We start from the raw sequence: 19416 nt of genomic DNA on the forward strand, positions 1-19416 counted from the left end.
GCTTGCAGTTATCTTGCAAAACTTCATTTTTTCAACCATGGATCTGAAGAAAGTAAGTGCGAAGGACAGTGCTGAGAAGAAGAAGCAGATGATGTGCATTGAATTAAAGAAAGAAATTATCGAAAAACATGACCAAGGTGTGCGTGTAATCGACTTGGCGAAGCAGTACGAGCGTAGCACTTCTACGATCTGCACCATACTGAAGCAGAAGGAGTCGATACAGGCTACAACTCCAGCCAAGGGCGTTAAAATAATTTCTAAACAGCGGACATCTATCCATGAAAATATGGAGAAGCCGCTAATGGTGTGGTTAACAGAGAAGCAGCTCGCAGGAGATACCGTGACAAAGGCTATAATCTGCGAGAAGGCACGAGCTATTCACGCTGATTTGCTGCAGCAGACCCCAGGCACTTCAGTGGACGAGGCTTCGGGCGAGCCGTTTAAAGCCAGTCTAAAGCCAGTCGGGGCTGGTTCGAAAATTTTAAAAAGAGGACCCACATTCACTCCATTGTCAGACATGGTGAGGCAGTGAGCATGGATATAAAGGAAGGTGACATCAACGAGCTCATCGAGGAGCACTCCGAGGAACTGACAACGCAGGAGCTAAAGGAGCTACAGACGCAGCAGCACACAGAGGTTTTGTAGGAAATAGATGACACGGAGGAGGAGGTTATCTCTATAAGTGAGATAAAGGAAATATTGGGAATGTGGGAGAAACTTTCAGACTTTATTCAAAAGAAACGCCCAGAAAAAATTGCAACTGGGTGTGCGATGGAGCTATTTAATGACACTTGCCTAACTCATTTCAGAAATATTCTGAAAGGGAGGATGAAACAGATCTCATTGTACAGGTTTTTATTGAAAACTCCTGTAGATGAAAGTGATGAAAGAGTGGCGAAAGGGCAAAAATCAGCAAATAAGATTCAGTGATTCAGTTATTCAGTTCAGCCTTTCTCCTCCAACTCCATCAGCATCTTTAAGTTGTTTGATCTCCAAAGTAAATGCTGTACATTAAACTTAATAAAACAAGTTTATTGCACTACATTCTATTGTTCAGTATTGAGTTTTTATTCAATATTCGTTATTTTTAAATACATTTTTCTTATTTAAAAACATTTAACAAAACAATTGCAGTGTTTTTTGGGTGTCCGGAACGGATTAATGGCATTTCAATTCATTGTAATGGTGAAAATTGATTTGACATACGAGTAATTTGAGTTACGAGCTCCGTCACGGAACAAATTAAACTCGTAAGTCAAGGCCCCACTGTATAAGCAAACACAGAAAAATATTAAAGGGATGAGATTTTTGAAAACTCATTTAAATAAAAATATTAATGTTATATCCTGTCCCTTGGTGGGTTGTTATTTACTCCTCTAGGGTAAATGCTCATCCCAATGGAAACCATTCTACTAATTTGAACTGAGATTGTTTGTTTACATTAGTTGTTATGCTCACTATCCTTACTTGGCTTTTACCTTCATAGTGAAATCGCACTTTCACTGTTTAAAGAACTTGGTAAAAGAAAATCTAGAGCAAATTGTCTCAAAGATTAACAGTAAATGTGGATAAAACATTACAAATGGTCAATCTCATGTTTTATTATCTTAAGGAATGGAGAACATATGCAGTAGAAAGTAGATTTGAAATTAGGAGATTTTACTTTAAATGCTCATTCCAACACTCTTGTGACCTTAAACCTTGCCTCAGATCAATATTCATGTCTATAAAATTTAGAGTAGTAGAAAGCTACCTCAAGGATCAAATGGAACAGTGTAACACTGTCCTTAGAATAGCTTTTGGTAGCAGATAGATATACAATCTGTATGTCTATTTTATTTATTTCCTTTCTATACTGAATATTGTTTTAAGAAGTGTTTCATGTAGAGCAGCTTTTTTCCATTTTTCCTGTCAATGTCCGGCCCATTGAAGGAAAAAGTTTCCTAGATGTTTACAGAGCATTTGCTACATAGTGTTAGATTCAGAGAGCCTATGATGAGCTTTGTAGATTGGAAGTGTAATTTACAGTGAATTTCTGTTACACTGAAGCAATATGTATGCCCTTTGGGGTTTACAGTGTGTATATGGATTTGATCTGTTGCAACCAACAGATCATTCTATATACAATATTTTTTATTCATTTGGCTATTGATTTTAACTTGGTTTATTGTTGGGGATTTAAATGATATATGATTGAAATATGCGTATATCAAAAATTATTTGAATTTTGTAACACAGTGTCTTTGAGTCCCTGGGGAAAGATGGCTGGCCATCCTATATAATAAAAGGCTAATATGCAAATTGTCCCCTTGACTGTGAGTTTGGCCAGGGGGCGGGGCTGGCCCACCAACTGCCTGTGGCCCCTTCCCCTGGTCGGCCCCACCCCAGTACAGCCCCACCCCCCTGCCCAATAGGGGCGGGCCGGCCAGACCCCATCCGTGCATGAATTCGTGCACTGGGCCTCTGTTGTTTTCATAAAATCATAGAATCTTTTGTTTGGGGGGAGGATTATAAAGGTTATCTAGCCCATTATCTTTCCAGTTTAAAACTTTACAGGGGAAAATTCCGTCTTATTTTAGGATGTTGGTTGACTATCAGAATAGGTTATAATTTCAATAAAGTTCTGAACTTTGACATATCTATTTGCCACCAAACAAAATTCAAGACTAATATATCATTATGACTTGATGTGAGCACCCTTCTAAAATGTTCAGTGATCTAAGCATTTTCCTTTTTAAAATTTCTACAGTTTGGTCAACATGCTGCTTTCCTCCTTTTACAGAGTTTGAATGAAGCAGTGAGAATTTGAAATCAAATCTACTTAGGCTTATTTCTCTCTAATAAGATGTGTATCTGAAAAACTGTTTTAATCAAACTTAAAAGTTGGGAGATCCTTTAATAATAGTGCTAAGCATCAAAAGCAAGTAATTACAGGATACTTCCTATGTGCTACTCAGTATGCCGAGTTCTGGTATACAGTGATGAAAAAACAGATGTGGTTCTTGCCCTTTGTGATTTTATTGGCTAGTGAAGATAAACATTAAAGTTTTTCATATTCCATTTACTTATGATACAACTAGAGGCCCGGTGCACAAAAATTTGTGCACTTGGGGGTAGGGGGTCCCTCAGCCTATCCTGTGCCCTCTCTCAGTCTGGGACCCCTCGGGGGTGACCACTTGCTGGCTTAGGCCTGCTCCCCGGGAGATTGGGCCTAAGATGGCAATCAGACATCCCTCTGGCAGCCTGGCAGCCCTCAGGGGATGTCCATTTGCCAGTGGGGAGCAGACCTAAGCTGCAGTCAGACATCCTTAGCGCTGCTGAGGAGTCAGGAGAGGCTCCCACCACCACCGCTATACTGGCAGCCATCAGCCTGACTTGTGGCTGAGCAGAGCTCCCCCCTGTGAGAGTGCACTGACCACCAGAGGGCAGCTCCTACATTGAGCATCTGCCCCCCGGTGGTCAGTGTGTGTCATAGTGACCAGTCATTCCCAGTCTTTCTGCTGTTAGGGTCAGTTTGCATATTACCCTTTTACTATGTAGGATAGAGGCCTGGTGCACGGGTGGGGGCCGGCTGGTTTGCCCTGAAGGGTGATCCCGGATCAGGGTGGGGGTCCCGCTTGGGTGCCTGGCCAGCCTGGGTGAGGGGCTGATGGCTGTTTGCAGCTGGCCACACCCTCTTCAGGGTGGGGGTCCCCACTGGGGTGCCTGGCTAGTCTGGGTGAGGGGCTGAGAGCCGTTTTCAGGCTGGCGGGCGACTGAAGCTCCCAGCCTCTTTTTTTTCTTCTTTTTTTAATTTTTTTATTCTGGGATTTATTTACTTTCTATAGCTGTCACTGGAGCTGAGAGCTGGCTCCAGCTCTGAGGCCCGGCTTAAGCTCTGAGGCCGTTGCCGGCTGAAAGCAGGTATCTGGGTTTGTTTAGCTTCTATAATTGAAACTCTGTTGCCATCACTGGCGCTCTAAGCTCTGAGGCCCTGGCCAGCTGAAAGCAGGTATCTGGGGTTTGTTTAGCTTCCATAATTGAAACATTGTTGCTTCTGGAGCTCAGAGCCGGGCCGCGGCAGGCGGGAAACCTTGGCTTCCTCCATCACTGGAGCAAGCAAGCCTCCTGCTCGCTTCAGCTGCGTGGCTGCCGGCCGCCATCTTTGTTGACAGTTAATTTGCATACCCTGCTGATTAGCCAATGGGAAGTGTAGTGGAGGTATGGTTAATTACCATGTTTGTCTATTATTAGATAGGATAGAGCAGTAGTCAGAGTTTGATGATCATGTATATTTATCCACCTTCCAACTGGTTTTTGTAGGTAACAGGGGCATAAGTAAAACAATTCCCAATGCCTAATTATTGCCTACTTTTGAAGTCTAATAAATTGATTTGAATAGGCAACATTATTGCTCTTTGCCACTTGGTATAGATTATAAAGACATCATTTTATTTTTTTTTAAATATATTTTTATTGATTTCAGAGAGGAAGGAAGAGGGAGGGAGAGAGAGAGAGAAACATGAATGATGAGGGAGAATGATTGATTGGCTGCCTCCTACAAGCCCCACACTAGGAATCCAGCCCACAACCCTGGCATGTGCCCTGACCAGGAATTGAACCATGACCTCCTGGTTCATAGGTCAATGCTCAACCATTGAGCCATGCTGGCCAAGCTATAAAGACATCATTTTCCCTGCCACTTTCCTGTAACCACTTTATTGGTATTGGTTGCCAAACTAAAAGTTTGAAGCAAGTGTGTGATAAAGAAGGGAAGACCCTACTAACTTAAGGGAGAGCAGGAATGTTAGGCATCCATTTTTGGCTGAATGAGGGCTTTTGTAAGATATTTTAGGTTTGGAAATGCCAAAAAATAAGTACCCTTTGAACATCCCATAGCCATAAAACATTTGAGCTCAGGAGATTTTTGCCAAGAATTAGAAAGCCTTTGTTTATGTATATAGGGCATATGTTCTAAATTGCTTATAGGGGTTATTTGGGAGTGGGGAGTGGGAGTGGAATTCGATGGAACCACAGGTATGAACCTTCACTTCTTATTGTATACAAAACTTTAAAGTGGTGGAATTATGTGTGGGTTTTACTTTTGTAATTTCAGTATTTTTTTTTAAAGAAGATGTTTAGGAAACTATATTATCTCATTTTACGAAACAATGATGCATAAGAAAAGTTTGTCTTTTGTTAATACTCACCTGAGGGTATTTTTTCCATTGCTTTTAAGAGAGAGAGGAAGGAGGGGAGAGAGAAAAACATTAGGGTCGGGGAGTGAAACACAACCTAGGTACATGCTCTTGACTGGGAATTGAACCCGAGACCCTTTGCTGCATGGGCTGACTCTAACCATTGAGCACACTGGCCAGGGCATATAAAAATTTTTGAAAGACAATTCCAAAGTAGTATTTGCATTTCAGTGAAGAATTAGTGGGACATTCACTTTATGTTTTTATATAGTTTACTAGAGGCCCGGTGCATGAAGTCGTGCACAGATGGGGTCCGGCTGGACCGTCCCAGTTGGGACTGATAGGGCTTGGCTGGCTGGGGGAAGGATCGAGGGCGGTTGGCCAGCTGGCCCCACCCCTGATTTGGGGGAGGGTTCAATTGGGGGCAGGACCGGCCACAGGGAGGGGCTGCGACTGGGGGAGTGGTCATTGGCAGTTGGCTGGCCGACCCCGCCCCCTGGTCAAACTCCCAGTTGAACTCCCGTCAAACTTGCAGTCGAGGGGACAGTTTGCACATTAGCCTTTTATTATATAGGATACTTCTTGTTACCCTTTTAAATTAATTTTCATTTTATCAGCCATTGTTTCAGTTCTAGTTTTTGCTTTTCTTGTTAGATCCTCTGTTTCTTGGTCCTCATGTCTTTTTCGTGTCTTGAATGTAGCTTCCTGAGGCTGTATCTCCTCTCTCTTATAGTGTTAGTCTGTCGGGGTATAGGAATCTGGATTGAAAGTCAGTTTTACTCAGAACTTTGAAAGATATGTTACTTTTTAAAAAATCAAATATCTCCATAATGCAAAGTAGTAAAGAGTGTACTAAAATGAATACAACCTAAGAAATAAAATGATTGAAGCTACTATCTATGTATCTGGTCACAGATTATCATTTACCTCCCACCACCATCCTGATTAGGGTATTTAATCATTTCCCTTTATCTGTTTAGTTTTTAAATTTTATTTGTACATCTTAATACAATGTATAGTATTTTGTTTTTCAGCATTAAGTGATGGTACTGTATGTATTCTTCTGAAGCTTTTAAAAATTTAACATGTTTCTAAAGCTTTATATTGGTATGTTTAACTTTGGTGCATTCGCTGGTGTGTAGTATTTTATTATGCAAACTAGAGGCCCGGTGCACCAAAATTTGTGCACTGGGGGGGGGGGGTGTCCCTCAGCCTGGCCTGTGCCCTCTCACAGTCTGGGACCCCTCGGGGGCTGACCATCTGTTGACTGAGGCCTGCTCCCCAGGGGATTGGGCCTAAGATGGCAATCAGACATCCCTCTGGCAGCCCGGCAGCCCTTGGGGGATGTCCACTTGCCAGCGGGGAGCAGACCTAAGCTGCAGTCAGACATCCTTAGCACTGCTGAGGAGGCAGGAGAGGCTCCCACCACCACCGCTGTACTGGCAGCCATCAGCCTGACTTGTGGCTGAGCAGAGCTCCCCCATGTGGGAGCTCACTGACCACCAGAGGGCAGCTCCTTCATTGAGTGTCTGCCCCCTGGTGGTCAGTGTGTGTCATAGTGACCAGTCATTCCCAGTCTTTCTGCTAGGGTCAGTTTGCATATTACCTTTTTACTATATAGGATAGAGGCCTGGTGCACAGGTGGGGGCCGGCTGGTTTGCCTTGAATGGTGTCCCGGATCAGGGTGGGGGTCCCCACTGGGTGCCTGGCCAGCCTGGATGAGGGGCTGAGGGCTGTCTTCAGGTGGGCCAAGCCTGCAACTGAAGCTCCCAGTCTCTCCTTTTTTTCTTTTTTTAAATTTTATTCTGGGATTTATTTACCTTCTGTAATTGAAACTTTGTTGTGGCTCCAGGTCCGAGGCCGGCTGGCTGAAAGCAGGTTTCTGGGTTTGTTTAGCTTCTATAATTACAACATTGTTGCTTAGACTGGAGCTCAGAGCCCGGCTGGGGCAGGCGGGGAACATTGGCTTCCTCCATCACTGGAGCAAGCAAGCCTCATGTTCGCTTCAGCTGCCTGGCTGCCGGCCGCCATCTTGGTTGTCAGTTCATTTGCATATCCTGCTGATTAGCCAATGGGAAGCGTAGCGGAGGTATGGTTAATTACCATGTTTGTCTATTATTAGATAGGATATGTCACAGTTCATTTTTGCACTCTTTTATTGACAGATTTAGAAGCATTTATATTAATGGGGTGGACATCTTAAAAAATATGTTGATACATGGGTGTAAGAATTTCTTTAGATTATATGCTTACAGTGGAATTGCTGGGTTCATATTATTGGCCTATTATCAACTTTAATAAGTAATGCTAAGTTATCCTCCAAAGTATTCGTAACAACTTATGCCAATTATCAGTGTATGAACATTACTATTGCTCCAAAATAGTTGCTAATGCTAGATGTAGTCAGTTTAATTTTAGCCATTCTGGCGGGTGGACTGTGGTATTTCATTGTAGTTTTGTCTTTGTTTTTGTTTACTTGGGAGAAGCTGTTTATCTTTTTAGTGACTATTTATTGCTATTAAGATATCCTCTCCTGTAAATTGCCATTTGTTATTTCTTGCTTATTTTTCAATTACAGTTCTTTTTTTAAACAGCTTTAGTAAAATTTTGTATTTTAGACATGAATCCATTGTTGGAATTATTTTTTCCAGTTTATCTATTCACATTTTATATTATCTTTATGCATAGAAGTTTTACAATTTATTGCAGTAGATATTATTTTTTTAAAATATATTTTTATTGATTTCAGAGAGGAAGGGAGAGGGAGAGAGAGATGGAAACATCAGTGATGAGAGAGTATCATTGATTGGCTGCCTCCTGCCCGCCCCCAACTGGGGATTGAGCCTGCAACCCGGGCATGTGCCCTTGACTGGAATCAAACCCGGGACCCTTCCGTCCACAGCTGACGCTTTATCCACTGAGCCAAACCAGCCAGGGCTGCAGTAGATATTATTAATCTGACAACTGAAAAGTCAAATTTGTTTAAATTCCTTTTATGATTTTGTGCAGTTTGTGGCCTATTTGTTTTTTTAAAAACGTTTTTGAGGTGTAATTGACATATGATCAACTGCTCGTATTTACAACATACAGTTTGATAAGCTTTGGCATATACACCCATGAAATATTGCCATAATCAAGATAAAGTATATTCATCACCCTAGAAGGTTTTTTTCCTACCCCTTTGTATTTCTATTTTCTTACCTTTCTCCTCTGTACATTCTTTCATCCTCACTCAACTATTGATCTTTCTGTTTCTATAGCTTAGATTGTTTTTTTTTTTGTTTGTTTTTTAGAGAAAGTGAGGAAGGGGGAGAAAGAGAGAAACATTGATGTGAGAGATACATCAATTGGTTGCTTCTCGTATATACCCCAATTGGGGACTTACCCCACTACCTAGGTATGTGCTCTGATGGAAATCAAACCCTCAACCTTTTGGAGCACAGCACAACACTTAACCAACTGAACCACACTGGCCAGGGTAGATCAGATTGCATTTTTATTTTTATTTACTTATTTATTTATTTATTATTATTTTTTTTTAAGTAGACATTTCTGTTTTTCTTTTTTTTTTTTTTTAATATATTTTATTGACTTTTTACAGAGAGGAAGGGAGAGGGATAGAGAGTTAGAAACATCGATGAGAGAGAAACATCAATCAGCTAGCTGCCTCCTTCACACTCCCGACTGGGGATGTGCCCGCAATCAAGGCACATGCCCTTGACTGGAATCGAACCTGGGACCCTTGATTCCGCAGGCCGATGCTCTATCCACTGAGCCAAACCGGTTAGGGCAATTATTATTATTTTTTAATCCTCACCTGAGGACACCTTTTCCGTTGACTTTTAGAGAGAGTGGAAGAGAGGGGGAAAGACAGAGAAAAACATTGATTTGAGAGAAACACATCAGCTGGTTGCCTCCTGCATGAGCCCCGACCAAAGACCCGGGCTGGGGAGGAGCCTGCAACCAAGGTATGTGCCCTTGACTGGAATCTAACCTGGACCCTTCAGTTTGCAGGCCAACGCTCTATCCACTGAGCAAAACAGGCCAGGGTGATTGCATTTTTAAAAGAATTTCATATAAATAAAATTACATTGTCTCTTTTGGAGGGCTTTTTTCACTCAGTATAATTATTTTGAAACTTATTCATGTTGTCTACATTAACTCCTTTAATTGCTGACTATTCATTGTATGATTATATCATGATTTGTTTATTTATTCACCTGTTGATAGACATTTGTCTCATTTCCAGTTTTTGGCTATTTCAGATAAAAGCTATTGTAAATGTTGGTGTATAAGTCATTGTGAGGACACATGCTTTCTCTCCCTCTGGTAAATACCTATGTGGAATGACTGGGTCACATGACAGGTTTTTCAGAATTAGTTGTATCATTTTACATTCCCATCAACAGTGTAGGAGAGCTCTAGTTTTCCACCTCTCAGACAACACTTGCTTTGGCCAGCCTTCTTATTTTTAATTTTTATATTTTTATTGATTTCAGAGAGGAAGAGAGAGATAGAAACATCAATAAGAGAAATATCAATTGGCTGCCTCCTGCATGCCCCCTACTGGGATCAAGCCCGAAACCTGGGCAAGTGCCCTGACCCGGAATCAAACAGGTGACCTCTTGGTTCATGAGTCGACACTCAACCACTGAGCCACACCGGCCAGGCACCATTTGAGTTTTAAATTGGTTTGCATCCCTGTAAAAAATATGACCACCCTCAAAGAAATTTCCCTCCTTGATATATTCAGAGAATAATCAAGATACTGCCAGCCTCTTTGAAACCATGCAGTAAGCAATGTAGATAAAATTGGAATGAGGGGAGATATTTTTTTCTTTCATTGTAAACATAATATTGCTGGTTCAAGAAAATCTGGGAAGTTCAGAAAAATGTAAAGATAACAAAGAATTGTTCACAATCCTATCCCAGTGCTAATAACCATCTAAGCATTTTAATTGAGTTCCTTCTAGTCTCCCCACTCCCACATTAATTTTTTAATGTACAGATATGTTGTCACTTAACACACATACAGACATGGAGGGTATTTAGTTAGCCTAGAGAAGTAAACTATTTAGCCGTCCAATTGGGGGATGTTGGGGACTCTGGTCTAGGTCATTAGCTATAGAAATAAAGCTTAGGGACAGAGACAAAGGTATTCCTGAGGTTGAAGCTACAAACTTTGATGTGGTGGTTTCAGTGGTTAGAATGTCGACTGGTGGACCAAAGGGACGCAGCTTTGATTCCTGGTCAAGGGCACATACCTCAGTTGCAGATTGAATCCTCGGCCCTGGGAGGGGCGCAAGCAGGAGACAACCAATCAATGTTTCTCTCTCATGTTGATGTTTCTCTCTCTCTCTCTCTCTCTCTCTCTCTCTCTCTCTCTCTCTCTCTCTCTCTCTCTCTCACACACACACACACATTAAATAAATAAATAGATAAATAAATAAATAAGCAAGATCTCATGAAAAAGATTTAGAAATATTAAAAATATGTAAATCAGTATAGAGCAAACTATAAACATAAATACTATGCGGTATTGAATCTGAAATTGTGTAACTTGCAGTAGTCTTAATGGAGTTTCTGGGTCAGAAGATAATTAGATTGGTGACAACAGTGTTCTAAATGCAGAGGTGGACTGTGGAAAGACCCACCTCACTTGTATGCACTCTGCCTTTCTCTTTGCGTACTTTGGCTAGCAGTTGGTTAATTTGCATGTGTGGTTCCAGCTGTCATGTTGTGTTGACTCATTCTGAAAGCTCTATGAGGATAGGGGTCTCCATGTCTTTCCCCAGCACCTAGCACTGTATGTAGAGTAGGCTATCAATAATTTTTGTCACCCTAGCCGGTTTGGCTCAGTGGATAGAGCGTTGGCCTGTGGACCGAAGGGTCTCACATTCAATTCTGGCCAAGGATATGTACCTCGGTTGCCAGCCCGGGCCCTGGTCTGGGCACGTGCCGAAGGCAACCAATAGATGTGGTTCTCTCACATCAATATTTCTCTCTGTCTTTCCCTATCTCTTCCACTCTCTCTAAAAATCAATGGAAAAATATCTTCAGGTGAGGATTTAAAAAATAAAAATAAAACATTTCTGTGGCTATTTAAAAAAACAAATCTTTGTCAAATGAATAAAATTGTGAATGTATTCAGCAAGCATTTAGTGAGATTTGAGAATGTCCTGTAGGGATGGAGGAGTGTTAGGCCTACAAAGATTGATAAGATATAATATCTGATTAGCCTCAAGGAGCATAAAATCTGGTACTGGTTATGAATTTGTAAAGCTGTCTGGTTTTTAGATTAACCAATGCAGACATTAAGTAATTTGCTGACCTAAAACAGAATTTCTTTCTAACATACATTTTAATAAATTTCTGAAGAGTGATTTTTGTGACATCTTACCTATGTAACAGATAAGCACATATTCTGTGTTCCTTCTCTCTACTGATTTAGCTGAAGAGGATTGTTATGGAGTAAGTTTTATGATCTTGTTATTTAGATTTTTTTCTTATTTTATTAAAATTTAGAATTTGGCCCTGGCTAGTGTGGCTCAGTTGGTTGGGTGTCATTCCAAGCACTGAAAGATTGCTGGTTCGATTCCTAGTCAGGGCACATGCCTGGGTTGCGTACTCGATCCCCATTAGGGGGAGCGCAGGAGGCAGCTGATCAGTGTTTCGTTTTCTCATGGATGTTTTTCTCTCTCTCTTTTCCTTTCCCTCTCTCTTTAAAAGTCAATTAATATATATATTTTTTAATCCTCACTTGATATTTTTCCATTGATTTTTAGAGAAGAGAGAGGGAAAGACAGAGAAATAGCAATGTGAGAGAAACACATCAATTGATTGCCTCCTGCATGAGCCCTGACCAGGGCCTGGGCCAAGCTGCTGGGGAGGAATCTGCAACCAAGGTACATGCCCTTGCCCGGCATCAGACCCGGGACCCTTTGGTATGCAGGCCAACGCTTTATCCACTGAGCCAAACCAGCTAGGGCTAGAGATGATAACTTTAGACCTCTAGAAAGCACCACTATAGGCATTTTATGGCTCTACTCAGTGATTTATTTTCCTGTCAGAAGAGCAATTCTGCCTTTTCTTTAACTCAGCATAAACAATTCATTAAGTGGTAAAAATAGAATCCTCTAAACAAGTCAGAGTCTGTAAAGGCAAATACAAGGTGTGTGGGTATTAGAAAAAAGGGAACAAAGAGAATCAAAGACAGTTTGTTTCATTGTTTTAATTTTTTAAATAATTAAAATTTTTATTTTATTTTTTAGACCCTATTGCAATATGCAAGCAACAAGAATGCATCAGAACATATGGTGTATCTTCTGGAGGTATATCGACTTGCTATCCAAAGCTTTGCCAGTGCACGCCCGTATTTAACTACTGAATGTGAAGATGTCCTATTAGTGCTTGGCAGATTAGTACTGTAAGTTTAAGAACTTAAATCACTCTTAAAACTAAGTACTCTTGGTTGTAATGTTTGCCTGACTTCTGGCTCCTATGGCATCATGTTATTCAAAGCACCATTAAAGTCATATCTTTGCATGAAATTTCCTTTGCTCTGAGACCTCACACTCTGGTTCCCAGGAGATAAGTACAAGCCAAGCAACATAACCAATTGCCTCTCCAGTCTCTTTTCCTGCTCAGGCTTAAAATCCAAGAACGATAGATTTTCTCTGTTCTTAGGTGTAGATCAGTTTAAGTGACAATATCTGTGGAAACTGTTTTGGTCTTAGAGGGACACTTTGGAGAAAGAGGAAAACATTATGAAATTCTGCAATTCAGTTGTATTATTTGAACTAAGATAGCAGAAAATATCAGGGTGCACAATATAAGATTACCACTCTAAGAGTCCATGATAATTTAGCTGCTGTTTTAATACCTGGCTGCCTAGTCGCAGACAAAATTGCACCTCTAATGTAATTTTCAACTGCAAGCTGAAAAAATACAGCAGCTCTTTCGTTTTTATCTGGGGAGTCACTTTGGTTCAGCTTACAGATTGTTGGGATAACTTTTTGTCTGGGTGATCCATTTTATTTTTATCTGGCCTCACCCTATTTTCTTTCCTTTTCTCTAAAACCTTTAATACTGTACCTTTCACGGAACCCAAACATTCCTGGTTTTATAATCTCACTAGAGGCCCAGTGCACGAAATCCGTGCACTCAGTGGTGGGGGGAGGGCCCCTCAGCCCAGCCTGCACCCTCTCGCAGTCTGGGAGTCATCAGTCCGACATCCTTAGCACTGCTGTGGAGGCTGCTGCGCTCACCGTGAGCCTGGCTCAGGGCTTCTGGCTGAGTGGTGCCCGCCCTGTGGCAGCACACTGACCACCAGGGGGCAGCTCTTGCATTGAGCGTCTGCCCCCTGATGGTCAGTGAACATCATAGCAACCAGTTGTTCTGCCATTCAGTTGATTTGCATATTAGCCTTTTATTATATAGGATTATTACTTACTAATCCCTAAGGGCAAAGTAACATTCTGCAAGATTTTAGAGAAGTTTTGGCTTATTGGTATTTTGATTTGATCTTTATTCAGAGTGTTATGTATTCCCTTTTTAAAATTCTTCGTTATTTTTTCTGGGTATTGTTTAGTGTAAAAAGAAGAAAACTCTTTTTTTTCTTGCTTGACTGGTTAGAGGTAAAGAAATGACCTTGCCAATCTTTCTGCTTCTTATGCAAATGACAAGAACCTAAATAGATGATAGTTACATATATTTATCACTTTATCAACTGAATTGACAGGAGCATGAGCTCCTGTTTTTATTTTCTGTAATCAGAATGTTTTCTGTATGGGCACCTCCCCTCCCCGACACACCTCAATTAACTAAATAAAACTGCTTGGTATATGATTCATAAAAAGTTTATATTCTTACTAAATATATTAAAGTAACAATGTAACTATTAAGCCTCCTGATTTCTTTTTTAAAGTTGAAAAGCTAATGTAACAATATTGAAGAAAGTTTTAAAGAGTAAAAAATAAATTTAAAAGTCTAAACAAAAATATATTCTGTACCAGTGTCATACTGTGTTTGATTATGACTATAGCCACTTTTATATACTGACTTATGTATATTGTAGGAGTTGTTTTGAATTGCTGCTTTCAGTGTCTGAAAGTGAACTGCCTCATGAAGTCTGGGTACTCTTTCTTCAGTCTCTACAGGTGAGTTGATTTGAGCTCAAAAAAGGTCTCTGTTTAGGTATACAAGACACGTAATTAATTTCTCTCAGCAAACTAAATTTAGAAACTTAGAACAAAACAAGTTAATTATATATTGGTATTAGGTTTGTAAAATGAGAGACCTTTCAGATAAAGGGGGTGTGTTAAAAAATGATTTTTTTTGTTTTGTTTTTGTTAGCCTTTACATAGCTTAGAAATCAACAAAGAAGTTTTCATTATTCAAAAACAGTTTTAGGCAGGATAAAGGTATTAAAAATGTAAAATTGTGTATGGTTATAAGGTAGCAATATTTGGGTCATTCATAGTACACTTATATAGCAATTTCCTCCTAACACTTTAGGGATTATGTCAAGCATTACAAGTCAAAATAATCATAAATTCTATTCATGCTTTTTACTTACAGGAGAGCTACATTGGCTCTCATATTGGCTTGATTATCAGCTTTCTAAGGATGAGCAGATCAGAAGGTAGCAAGTTGGGGAGGAGGAAAGGAGGGTAAGGAGAAAAGCAACTGCACTGCTAGCAACAGGAGGCAAATTTGCTTATTACTGTTAGAGAGAGAAAAACTATTTTTAAAAATAGACATAAGTAATAATAGTTATCATTTCTTTCTAATCACTAATTATATGCCAAACACTGTACTCTGCATGTTTTGTATCTTTTTCTTTTTTAAAAATATATTTTTATTGATTTCAGAGAGGAGGGGAGAAGGAGAGAGCTAGAAACATCAATGATGAGAGAGAATCATCGATCGGCTGCCTCCTGCATGCCCCCTACTGGGGATTGAGCCCACAACCCAGGCATGTGCCCTTGACTGGAATTGAATCTGGGACCCTTCTTTCCACTGAGCCAAACTGGCTAGGGCTTGTATCTTTTTCTTAATCCTCACCCAAAGATATTTTTCCCATTGATTTTTTTTTTTTTTTTAAGAAAGAGTGGAGGGGAGGAAGGAGGAGGAGGGAGAGAGAGAGAGAAAAACATTGATGAGAGAGAGGCACATTGATTAATGCTCTGACTGTGGCTGGGGATTGAGCCTGCAACCGAGGTACCTGCCCTTGACCAGGAATTGAACTTGAAACTCTTCAGTCCAAAGGCTGACACTCTACCCACTGAGCAACCGGCCAGGGCTGTTTTGTATCTTTTACTCAAATTATAAACCTCATAGTCATTTGACTCTCCATTTACAGATGGGGAGACTGGCATAGGGAGTTTAATTAATTAGCTTGCCCCAAGTTACACCCAGGTTTATATCCAGAGCTTTGTATCCTTGAAGACCCAAGCTCCTTAGTAGCTTGGACCTGTTTCATGAAGGCACAAGAAATGATTTGCATATTAACATAACAGACACACCTCATTATCTGAACATTTCTTTTCTGGGATATATAAACCAAAATGTTAATATTTTTATCTTTGGGGAAAAGAGGTTTCTTTGTCATGTTCTTGGCAATTATATTTTGTTGTCTTTTTTTAAAAAAATATTTTTATTGATTTCAGAGAGGAAGGGAGAGGGAGAGATAGAAACATTGGATGAGAGAGAATCATCCATCGGCCGCCTCCTGCACACCCCTTACTGAAGATTGAGCCCACAGCCTGGGCATGTGCCTTCACTGGGAATGGAACACTTGCCTCCTGGTTTATGGGTCAATACTCAACCATTGAGCCACACTGGCTGGGCTATATTTTGTTAGGAGATAGAATGATAAGTTAATAACCTAGACTTTTCACGACATTTTATATACAGCCATCTCATTTAAAAAGCCATTTGATAGAATAATTTAAACAATTGAAAAAGTATATGACAATTGGTGTCATTAAGTAATATTTCTATCCAATGGAATAAGCTGCCTGTGAATACTATAGAATTCTTTAAAGGAAAGCTGTACCACTGGCCATAAAATAATTTAGTAATACAAGGATGTAATTGAATTGTGATGCTAATTTTACCTAAGGGGAATTCAGGACATTTTAAAAATATATATATTTTTTATTGATTTCAGAGAGGAAGGGAGAGGGAGAGAGAAACATCGATGATAGGAGAGAATCACCGATCTGCTGCCTTCTTCACGCCCCCTGTTTGGGATTAAAACCACAACCCAGGCATGTGCCCTTGACAGGAATTGAACTTAGGACCCTTTGGTCCATAGGCTGATGCTCTATCCACTGATCCAAACCAGCTAGGGCTCACAAAGCTTTGAGTATAGTTTCCCACCCCCAAAATATATAGGTCCTTTTATAGACATTCGTTTATATTTAAAAGGCAAAACTACTGTCTATATTGCTTATTTGCCTACTTTCTGGATGTGCTGTGTTTGTTTTAGGAGTCACATGATGCATTATTGGAATTTGGGAATAATAACCTACAAATATTGGTTCATGTTACCAAGGAAGGGGTGTGGAAAAATCCGGTTCTTCTTAAAATTCTGTCTCAGCAGCCAGTAGAAACAGAAGAAGGTAAGTCTTAAAACATACTGACTGTATTAAAGGAGGAGTTAGTTCTAAGAGAATTCAAATTGATATATGGGTTAAAATTTTGTGAATTTTACCTGATTTTTATATCCAGTCATTCTGTTCTCCTTGGAATAGTAAAAACTAACCATTAGCATTTAATTTTTTTTTTTAATCCTCATCCGAGGACATGCTTAGCGAGAAAGAGGGCAGAGGGAGAGAGAGACTTCGATCAGTTGCCTTCCGTACATGTCCCAACTGGGGATCGAACCTACAACTTTTTGGTACATAGTATGATGTTCCACCAACTGAGCTGCTCGGGCCAGAGAACATTTAATGTTTTTTAAGTAGTGTTTTAAATTCTTTGCACTTTTTTTTTTTTTTAAAGATTTTTTAATTGACTTTTAGAGAGGAAGGGAGAGAGAAAGAGAGAGAAAACACACATCTATATGAGAGCAATCCATCAGCTGCCTACTGTATGTCCCCTACTGGGGATTGAATCTGCAACCTGGGCATGTGCTCTGATGGAATTGAACTGGCAACTCCTCGGTGCTTGGGATGACTCCCAACCAACTGAGCCACACCAGCCAGGGCTCTTTTGCACTTCCTTTAAAATGTTTCATTGAGTAACAGTGTTCAGACAAAGTTCCTGAGGTAGAAATGAATAATCTGCTTCTAGACTTTGGTGTATAGTAGAGCTTAATATTTGTACACTGTAAGCCTTTATTATTATGCTTAAAGAGAAATGTAAGTGTAGTGAAAGAAGTAAATGTGGGGATTTAGAAGAGGGTGGGTTGTGTAGATTACATGCCTGTTTTCAGGTGTGGGATTTGTAAAAATGCTTACACCCTGGTAGGGCAGGTAAATAGAGCAGAAAAGGATATAGGGCTGACAGCTCTGGCAGGAAATAATACGGGCGAATTAGATTGGAGAGAGTCTTTAAAAGAATGGCTAGGACACAACACCTAACTTGATTTCTTTGAGTAAAGGAGTTGGCAAGGAAGAATAATGCCAGAATTTCATTTCTGTATCATTGAGAAAGTACCATTACTAAAAATAGAAGTAACAAACGAACTATTTGGGAGATATGATTGAGTTCTTTCGTGCTATTTAATGCCTGTGGAACTAAGCTGGAAAAGTCCAAGTGAAAGTGATCTGTTTTCTGTCCATGCTTTTTGACCTTTACTACACATTTAGCTATCTGTGGAATTTAAAACCAAAACACACACCCACGCCTGAAGGCCAGGCTCCATCTACTAAATCAAAATCTCCAGAATTGAAGCTCTGGCACCCAAATCTTTTTGAAATGCTACAGGAAATGGGCACCTCCCACCTATGTGTGGTGGGAGTATAAACTTTGGAAATCAATTTGTCAGCAAGGTCCAGTTCTAGGCATTTTTTTCCATACATATATTCATCCATGGTTGGAATAGCCTATGTACAGGACTGTAAATTATAGCATTATTGATGTTTGCTGAAGATTGGAAACAATTTGCAAGTGCATCAGTGGGGGATTGGTTAAAATAAGTATAGTTTACCCACACAGTGGAATACTATTCAGTTGTTAAAAGTATTGAAGTAGCTCAGTGTGCAGTGATGATATAATGATGTCTATGATATATTAAATGAGAACCTTTGGTACTTGGAATATTTTTGGAAGTATAAACAAGATATTGGAAACAATAACATGGTTATTGTTTCTTGGGAAGGAAAACTATGGGACTGGTTTCAGAGTAGAAAGAAGATAGTTTTTAACTACACCTTTTGTATGCCTTTTGAGTTTTGTGTCGTGCTTATATGGAATTTTTTTAAAAAGGGGGGAATTTTGAAAACCTTTGATCCTGATACATAGTTAAGATTGGGTCAGTGGTTTATCTCCCTCCCTCCTCAGTGGTTTATTGTTAATATTAATGATTTCTACCCCGTATGTGGCCTATAGACATAGCACCATGGGCATCACCTGAGAGGCTTGTTAGAAAAGCAGAATCTCAAGTCCCATTCCAAACCTACTGAATTTGAATCTGTATTTTAATAAGATTCCCCAGGTGATTCAGAAGGCACTTTGAAGTTTGAGGAACACTATTTTAGATGAGCCACTTAAAACAGTTTGCTCATTCACCACTTGTCTTACTTTTTAAAAAATATGTTTTTATTCATTTCAGACAGAGGAAGGGAGGGGGGAGAGAGAAACATCAATGATGAGAGAGAATCATTGACTGGCTGTCTCCTGCACGCCCCCTACTGGGAATTGAGCTTGCAGCCCAGGCATGTGCACTGAGAATCGAACTATTGACCTCCTGGTTCATCGTTCGACACTCAACCACTGAATCACACGGGTGGGGCACCACTTGTCTTGATATGCACTATTCCCCCCTCTATTCTTTAAATGTAAAATGATGCTACACACTTGTTGAGAATCTGCTGTTCATAAATTGAGAGCTTGTCCAGAATACTGTGCAAATCAGTGCTTAGGTGCTTAATATTCAGTACTGCTCAGCAGCATTTTCCAAAGTGTGTACTGAACCAGGAACATATTTACATTGTACTAATAATATATGTAAAAGGGTTCTCTGGTCAAATCAGTTTGGGAAACATTGGATTAAATCAAAGTGGACAGT

At 40.1% G+C, this 19416-nt stretch overlaps 1 protein-coding gene across 4 annotated transcripts in view; it reads left to right on the forward strand.

Moving 5' to 3' along the window:
• RLF (RLF zinc finger) overlaps window positions 1-19416 on the forward strand; it is a 61758-nt gene that overhangs the window by 17752 nt on the left and 24590 nt on the right. The window contains exons 1-4 of one of the 4 annotated variants that reach the window (XM_036350395.1): window positions 11624-11648; window positions 12449-12603; window positions 14254-14335; window positions 16672-16804. In XM_036350395.1, coding sequence (XP_036206288.1) covers window positions 12491-12603; window positions 14254-14335; window positions 16672-16804 — 328 coding nt within the window. In that variant the 5' untranslated portion in view covers window positions 11624-11648; window positions 12449-12490. Of the gene's footprint in view, window positions 1-11623; window positions 11649-12448; window positions 12604-14253; window positions 14336-16665; window positions 16805-19416 lie in introns of those variants that run through there. The other 3 variants (XM_036350394.1, XM_036350397.1, XM_036350396.1) reach the window with 3 other exon arrangements.

This window comes from Myotis myotis, unplaced genomic scaffold (genome assembly GCF_014108235.1).
Source record: "Myotis myotis isolate mMyoMyo1 unplaced genomic scaffold, mMyoMyo1.p scaffold_m19_p_2, whole genome shotgun sequence".
Lineage (NCBI taxonomy): Eukaryota > Metazoa > Chordata > Mammalia > Chiroptera > Vespertilionidae > Myotis > Myotis myotis.